The 8,940-nt window shown below is 37.8% G+C and overlaps 1 protein-coding gene across 2 annotated transcripts in view; it reads right to left on the bottom strand.

Moving 5' to 3' along the window:
* Positions 1 to 1,340: 1,340 nt before the first annotated feature.
* FRMPD1 (FERM and PDZ domain containing 1) overlaps positions 1,341 to 8,940 on the bottom strand; it is a 294,156-nt gene continuing 286,556 nt past the window's right edge. For both annotated transcript variants that reach the window (XM_075315875.1, XM_075315884.1), the window contains exons 15-16: positions 6,877 to 7,749; positions 1,341 to 4,343 (exon numbers count right to left, since the gene is read on the bottom strand). In XM_075315875.1, the coding sequence (XP_075171990.1) occupies positions 2,239 to 4,343; positions 6,877 to 7,749 (2,978 nt within the window). In that variant the 3' untranslated portion in view covers positions 1,341 to 2,238. The remainder of the gene's footprint in view (positions 4,344 to 6,876; positions 7,750 to 8,940) is intronic.

The following is an 8,940-nucleotide window of genomic DNA, read 5'->3' as shown; positions in this document are numbered from 1 at the left end:
GATAAGGTCAGATCACCCGTCGTTATCGCTGCTGCGTCGCTATGTGTGACCCCAGCTTTAGAGAATGTATCTACTTGGTGCACAAGGCATGATAACTGTGTTATAACCTGCTAAGTAGATGCCATTTTTAGTTTTTTCACTCCTCTTTCTTCTAAAAACTGTCAACATATGGCTGATGCACAATATTCTGGCATTTCTTCCATGTATGGTTCATCATTCTCCATCTTCCCCAGCTTTGTAATTTTTATTTTAATGTAATTTTTATTTTACTACATTGGTTCGATGAGCTGAAAAGTCAGAAGATGGTTTAATATACAGGCTATCTCCAGGACTGTAACCAAACCACCCTAATAAGAATGATTTCAATAACAGCAGGCTTTTATTTTTTTTCTGGACGTTGCAATTTTTTTTATGCCATTTCCTTAGATAAAGCCAGGGGTGGATCCAGAAGGAGAAGTATTAAGTTATTTCTTTATATTACCTATTCCTTGATTTGGCTAAAAAATAAAAACAGTATAAAAATATCAGTGACATTTCGCAAAATGAAAAAGTTTCCTCATGGGAATAAAAAGGGTAAAATAGAACAAATAATCTATATTGAATGTTAAATGAGAATGTTGTCAAAAAGATAACCGTGATCACTTGTTAACTTCGCCTAAAAAAATACACATATATCCTAAATGACAGGACAAAAATACATTTTAGCCATATTTTATAGTTTCAGTCAATATTCTATAATTTCATTTTATATAAGAGAGGGCAACTGTATAACATCATTATAAGAAGAAAATACATTAAGCATATATTATAATTCTTGTAAGTAAAATAAAAAGTAACACAAAGTAAAATCATATTATTTGTTTACAGTAAAATATAGATATTTTATATATAATTTACTATACTTTGTATTGTCATTTTAAAGTTCTTTGGTGCATTCTGTACATATAAACAATGACATACATCTTTACACAAAGTTACAGAAAGTGAAGTATGTGTAAACATTCTACGGGATGGATAATGATATCCAGGATAATAACATTTTTAGGGTTAAAAGACTATAGAGTGTGTTGAAAGGAAGCAAACATTTTATACAGTTTACATATGCTTATTAAGGCAATACATATATTGTGCTCCGTTAAATGGGTTGTCCAGGCTTGGGGTTCAGGTCTGCAGTTACTCTATATGACTGCAGACTTGTGAATCCTTAAAGCATGCATAGTGTGTGCTGTCAGGATTTTCTGGTGCCGATGTCGGGATTGTGCTGGCGTGTCATCACAAGTATGTGATTTGCATGCATGCGGCCTCGCTTGATACAAATGTATATGTCTAGTCAGAATGTGACCATATGTATGCGCATCGCATGCTTCTGGTCAAATGACCACCCACTTGTTGCCAGTGCTGGAGAATTACACTACAAGGATTCTCAAGCATTCAGTCATATAGAGTGCCTGCAAACTTGAACCCCAAGCATGGACCACCATTTTACAGGATAACTAGTGTTATGAATGATAACAGTCATGTGACAGACTAATACTGTAAAACATTCATTTGGTCTCATCAGGTCAACCTTAGACTCCTTAAAACTCATGAGCGACCATCCAACACATTCTGGTCGTCGTTTCTCAAAACTAGTGCAAAGTAATGGCCCATGCTCACAACCAGGTTATGGCTCTGTACAACATCCGAGTACTGTTTTCTGTATACTATGCATGTTGTAGACGACCAAGAGAAGCATTGTTACTGGGTCCATTGACCTCATTTAACTATTTTCTACTATTTTCTTTACAGAGTACACAGCCTCCAAGTAGTACAGAGCACTTATATGAAACCTACACAAGCCTATGAGTTGCAATCGTACCTCCATATGCCACCAAATTCTTAGTTTCTTCATTCGATGTAGAGTCTGAGAAAGTGGCATATTCAATTGGACGTCATATTACAAAAGTATTTTCCCCTAAAAGCATCTCCATGTGCATAAGGTCTAAAACAGCAGTGCTTCTCATAACAATCGGATACTGTCATTGTGCAAGTGCAAGTTAGAAAACAATATGTTACACCTTTTTGGCTCCCTCGGGCAATATTACTATATTTTTCTCTTTTTACATACATATATATAAATATATTCCACTACTGTATACAAATTATAACTGTGCAAAGCTTTGGTGGGTAAGTGAAGTCTCTTCACAACTTTGATAAAGAGGCAATTGTGCTCATTCTCTTCTTTTTGTTTTTCATCTTTTAAAGAGAAACCAATGATCTGAATTGCTGTGTCAGGCAAAATATAGCAGCAGTGAGTGCAGTGCACTGGCGGGAAAGCAGTTTGCAGTGCAAATCACTATTTTCACTCTCTGAAGCCTTTTTGGCCGCTTGGACAAATTGATGGTAGGTACATATGAGATCACGTAAATTAATTTGGAGATCCATTTGCTTTTTATTGCATCCTGCACAACTAGAAAATTGTAGACACACTTCAGTCATTTGCATCAGGTCAAAAAATGTTTCTTCTACAGCCTGATAAATCTCCTCGGACAACTGGTCAGAAATTAGGACCTTTTGGGATGAAGACATCATTTGACGGGACACGTTACAAAGGCAGGACTTTTGTTCTGAGAACGTTGCAGCACATTTGTCTTTAGGATGTATTTTAAGTTTGTCTTTGTAGTCCTCAAATATCTTTTGGAGGTCCAATACACTGTCTTGCAATTTGCTAAAACTCGTTGGAGAATCCTGTATTCTTCTCTTTAGAAGATCAAGAGCTTCAAAGTGCTCTAAGCAGGATATATTGTTTATTGGATTATCTCTAGGGTTATGGTTATTTTTCACAAAAATTGAGTTCAAAGATGAAGGTGGTGTTGTTCTAGGTAAAGGAGAAGTGCTTCTAGTGAAATCAATAATTTCATCTTCTATTTCGTTGTTTCTAGGCTGAAAACATGCAGCATAAGATAACTGACAGCTACAATTTCCTACTTTCGATATTTTGGGACTATTTTGAACAGAGTCATAATTCTGACATTCATTTTCTATGACTGATGCATCAAAAGACTTTAAAGCTTTGTTTGTTGACTCATCTAACCTTGGTGTACCTGTTTTTGCTTCTAGTAGGCTTCTCTCTTTGTATGGTAAATTCGCACCATATCCTTCATTTATATTCAGCGTAACAAGATCAGAATCTTTTTTCTCTTCACTGTCATCACAACCTAATTTGAGAGAGTCCATTGTGTTCGAGGGGCTTAGGTATGGTTCCGGAAATTGCTTCTTACCATTAGTCATTCGTTTTATACTAGAAGAATCTTCTAATGTGATGTGGTCTTGGTCTTGACATAAAAGATGCATTTTCTCTTCATTGGGTGACACACTGGGTGTTGTAGAGGTTCCATCTTTAAATGAATTTTTAGGGAAATTGGTAAACAGATCAGCAAGTCCTTTAAAATCTAAAAGCAAATCTGCAGCACCGGAGAAACCAAATAGTTTCCGTTTTTTACCATTTTTTTGTGAACTTTCTTTAATGTTTGATTCTTCTTCAGAAGAGTCAACTCTTAAAATATTGTGACTCGATGACTTTGTGATTGCTGACTGAGCAATATATGGTAACATTCTTTCAGTAGAAGGAGCAGCGGCTGTTAAACTGATATCTTCTTTGATAATTTTACTTTCATCATAATTTTGAAATATGTGTTTGGATATGTTAGTAACATTTTCCTCAAAGTGGTCTGCCTCTGTTGCCTCATTCACGACCTTGTTTGTGCTCTCTGAGAATATTTGTAATGAAATTTCTGATGGACTCACTCGTCCATTGTGTTCGATTGTATTCCACTCTTTAGGGGCAGAAGAACAATGACTTTCACTAGGACTTCTCTCTGTAGTGCCAGAGTCACTTCTAAAACGCATAGCGGATATAGAAGACAATACTGAATCGGTCACTGATTTTGTCTCCATAGTTTCAGGTTCCATCTCCATTAAACTGGGAGAACGTGCTTTGCTTTTAGATTCAATTACAGATTTGTGTTGTACAAGAGATTTGGTTTCTAGAAGAGCAGGTTCACCCTCAATGTTTTTTAAGGAAGAAACGGTAGGTGAATGTGATTCTACCGATAGGTGAGACTCCTTCGCAAAACAACATAAATGATCCATAGTCTCCAAAGAGTCTGAAGCTGGTAAAGGAAATGTGACCTGAGTGGTGTAGTCTGTCTGCAGAAAAGATCTTCTCTTCCGTATCATTTTTGTCGGCTTTTTAGTATACTTTACCATTTTACTTTTTTCAGTCGAATTTTCATATAATTCAACATGTGAACCATGCAGTACTCGTCTGTCTGCGTAAGAAAATTTGTGCTCTAGTTTTGAACCTAAAAAAGACAAAATTCAGAGATGAGTAACATATTAATTACTAACAAGATCATGCCAATCAAAAAAATTGATTTATATACTGTGTATATTCAAGAATTGGCATGTAAATTACAATGAAGATTAAAGGGATATATAGTTTAATTATGGTGGGTAGGGGCTGTGGGGTGGGGTTCTACCAGGACTTTCTGATTTTTCATTTTTTACGCAACAGTCTATTATCCTTTTCCACATATCTGCAGTACATGTATGGTGCAGTTTCAGTCACCACTCTGTACATAGTAAGCAGCGGCTCCAACCACGCCCTGGCACTGACTGACAGCCGCCTCTGTACTGGTGTAGTACTAAGACAGCTGTCAGTCAGAGCCGGGGGTATGGTTACAGCTGCCGCTCACTATATACTGACCATGACTAAAACTATGCCGGCTGCCCCCTGTGACTGAACGCTCAAGTCTACCAGGAAAAATAAAGTTAATTTCTTCCTGGCAGCAGAGCATTCAGTACGGCGGGTCAATATGCAGGTTAATGGCGGTTTTGTTACATGACAGTTTCCCTTTAAGGTTAGTAACAATCAAAGCTAACTCCAATCACTTATATTTAATTACTTAAATGATGCTCTCAATCCCTGATAGAAGCATTTTAAATATTTACATTCGGGAACCCTCATGCAATGCAACCAAGGGCTTCCAGTGGGTTGCTATGGTATCTTATGCTAAGGTAAAAAAATTAAAACATTTTTTTTTTTCTAGAAATATTTGAAAAATAAAAAGCAAAACATAAAAAATTGAATCACCCTACTAAAACTAAACATTTGGCATTGCCATATCTGCAAAAGTCTAACGGCTTAAAGCAAATAAATTAATAAATCAAACCACCGAAACTTCGCACCTCACCTCAAAAATGCAATGAAAAGTGGTTAAAATATAATCTGCATGTCAAAATGATACTAACGAAAATTGCAATAAGTTCTATGCGTAGAAAAGTTAAAAAGCTACAGGTTTCAGAAACTGGTGACACAAGCTGACATTTTTGTTATGAACTTTTTGATTCTTCTGAATCATAATATATATATATATATATATATATATATATATATATATGAAATAAAATGTTTGATGTCTCAGAAATCATGCTGACCTGAGGAATGTCGTTAAGTCATTTTATACTGCACACTGGATGCATTAAAGAAGTGGCTCACCCATATTCATTATTGGCCAAAACGATATTATATTGAGAAACAAGGTTTCTCTCAAATACCTTGTGTTGCCAATAGTCCCTGTGAGCGGCGCCATTGTGGTACGCTCTTCTCCATCACCTGACCCCCGGGCTCCATGACCTTGGGGATCCAGTGATGTCATGTCAACTTCCTGTTTACCTGACATCACCGCGGCCGGCACCAGTCTCCGAGAGTCACTGGCCTGTGGGCGGCGTTTCACCGCTCATCACAGCCCAGTGTGTCTCCTGCTTGAGCGCTCTGCAGTGAAGGAGGAGGGAGCAGGGAGGTGCTGCGCTGTGATGCTGGGCTGTGATGAGCGGGGAAACTCCGCCCACAGCCCAGTCACTCAGGGAGACTGGGGCTGGCCACAGTGTTGTCAGGTGAACAAGAAGTTGATAGGACATCACCGGAACCCAGAGGTCACCGAGCCCGGAGGTCAGGCGATGGGGAAGAGCGAACGCGATAGCTCGGCTCTCAGACACTATTGGCAACACAACGTATTTGAGATAAACCTTGTTTCTCAACATAATATCGTTGTGGCCAATAATGAATATGGGTGAACCCTCTCTTTAAAAAATGAAACCCTAAAAAGCAATGGCTGAATTGCAAGGGGTTTTTTTTTTCCACCATTTTATTACACTTGGCATTTTTCTCCAGTTTTCCAGAAAAAGGAAGATTGTCTGTGGTTAAAAATAAATCAGCAATTGCTAAGTGTTTTAGTACTTTTCTAAATATTTAGGTCCTGATTCATCAAAGTTTTACCCCAGAATTCTGGGAGCTGGCAAAAATGTAGCGACTGTTGGCCTGTTTCTTCTAATTCTGACATAATGAGTGGTTCTGGGGCAATGGGGATATGATGCCACAGCTCATCTAATTCCTAACAAGGTAACAGAAGTCTCAGACTGAAGTAAGATTAGTGCCAAGGAGCATGGAGACGCACACCACGTGTCTGATGCTTCTGATCCATTAAGTCATGCACTATTTAATGAATTAGGAGCGTCTGACTCCAAAACGCCCCTTCATCAAGACCGTTATGAAAATCGATGCCGAACTTTTAAAATTTAAATCATTTAGTTGTTTCTAAAAACATTTTAGTGTTTAGCTGTTATCTAGAAAAAAATGTATGAAATTACATTTTTTCCCCCAAAAAATGCTATAGACCCCTCTATAGTTTTATAGGAATGTAAAATATAAGAAAATTGATCTGGTAAATGCACAGCAAAGGTAATTAATTCAAGCTCAAAAATGGTATTCAGTGGCTTTCTTTCAATCTATTAACAAAAAATGTATAAGTGAATACATGTCAGAATTTAATTTACCAGGAGAACTTATACTGGGTGTAAAGCGGTCTGTAGCATCGAAAAATTCCTCCTCAGAACTACTGTCACCAAATCCTGGTGGTGGGTCCAGAATAAGGGTTTCCACTCCATCGCTCCTGCTATGAATATAAGCTCTATTCTGCATTTTAGTTTCTGCTATTTGATCCATTACACTGTTGCTCTCTGGACTGCTTGGAATATTCTTATCCACACTGCTGGCAGGGGAAACATTTGAGCACAGGCTGTAATACTCCATTACATTATTTTCTGTAAACTGAGAGCCAAAGAAACTTTGCAGATCGGTTTCCTCTCTGTTGCCTATCTCCTTAGGAGATCTAGATGGCTCCTTCAAATCTGATGTTGTATCTTCATTGTTGTTAATCTTCTGCAAAAAACATAGCAATGGGTCATGCTCATGACAGTTATTTTCTTTGCATTTCTGTTCAGGATCATCAATAAAGACAAGCTGGTCCTCTGTAGAAACGTCTTTCAAAATCGGTGTATAAAACTGAAAAAACTCTGGCTTACTTGAGGAACATGTCTCTAGGTCATCTTCTTCCAGAGCATCAATTGAATCACTGGACCAGCTGATTTTATAACCTTGACTTTCTGTATTAGCAGAGTCTGAGTTTTCAGAAATGCTGTCTGTATCATTTATTGTACTATCACAGTGTTTCTTTAATTTGAGATCACTTTGATTCTTTTCATCATTTTGCTTAATCTCACATCCATCTTCACCATCTTCTTCCTCATCCTCTTCCTGTAGAGGTTTTATGTTTTGGGATTTGAAAAAGTGGAGATCTGATGAGAGATCTTGTGAGGAATCCAATTCTGAGGATTCTTCCGAGTCACTGCATGCTCTAGATTCATACCCTTAAAGAAAACACAAAACTCATTACCAGGCTGGCTTTCATAATAATAAATACAAATAATACATCATAAATATTATATATTCAGTTTACTCATTGGACATAAATTCTAACAAAGGTGACTGTACTGCAAATGCCAGTGATATACAGTAGGTTAATGCAAAGCACTTAGCAACCTGGCTTGTTATAAGTCCCCCTTCACACGTCAATGATTCCGGTACGTATGACACCCGGTTTCAGATGTATTGGAGACACAGACATATGCAGACCCATTAAAATCAATAGGTCTTCCCACACATCAGTGTTTTCACAAGGATCGTGTGATCCGTCTCACATGTACCAGAGAAAACATGTGTCTTTGAATTGAAATGATTTTCCATACTCACCTGTCTCCAGTGATGCTGTTTTTGGCGCTGGTGTCACTTGCTTCAGGGCCTGCTCATTATGCTCATGCATATTCACTGCACCGCAGACCCGGAAGCAGCAAGCCAAAGACAACAGCACCACGGACACCAGTGCCGGGGACAGGTGAGTACAAAATTACTGATCTCCGTGTGCTATCACAGATAGCACAAGGTGAAAACGCGAATGCCAAAATCACGGCACACAGAGAGCCATATGCACTTTCAACAAAGCCGTGAAAAATGTGTGAAAGAGGCCTAAAGCTAAGGGGTGTTTCTACAAGGGGTGCAAAAGTAGTAATTGCACCCAGGGTGTACAGGTGCCTCAAAGGGCCTTTGTCTCAAGAGAAGACCAGTATAAACATTAGATACAATGGCACCTGTCACAGATTTTACATTAGTTAAATCTATGATCATATTTTCTAACTTTTCTGCTATTCTATTAATTCACATAGTTCATGTTGGACTACCATTTTTGTATTATTTAAAATAACAGCTCAGATGTCAGTAAAAAATAATTTTAAAATTTTAAATAAGTTAGCATCTTCTTATTATGGCCTCTTTTATCTTGAGAATTCTCTGCCAAATTATTTCTTAAACTATTTTTTTCAGAGATCTATCTTACTTAGAGTTCTATTAGGCTATGTGCGCACGGTGCGTAATTTCATGCGTTTACGCTGCATATTGCACTGCAATGTAAACACATGCGTCCTGTTTCCCCAGCACAATCTATGAAGATTGTGCATAATCCATCCGCACGTTGTGTTTGAGAGCGCAGTGATTTGCATGCTGAA

The sequence above is a fragment of the Anomaloglossus baeobatrachus genome, chromosome 1 (genome assembly GCF_048569485.1).
Source record: "Anomaloglossus baeobatrachus isolate aAnoBae1 chromosome 1, aAnoBae1.hap1, whole genome shotgun sequence".
In the NCBI taxonomy this organism is placed as follows: Eukaryota; Metazoa; Chordata; class Amphibia; order Anura; family Aromobatidae; genus Anomaloglossus; species Anomaloglossus baeobatrachus.
The sequence above is the reverse complement of the archived record's forward strand: the minus strand, read 5'-3'. Positions and strand labels throughout refer to the sequence as shown.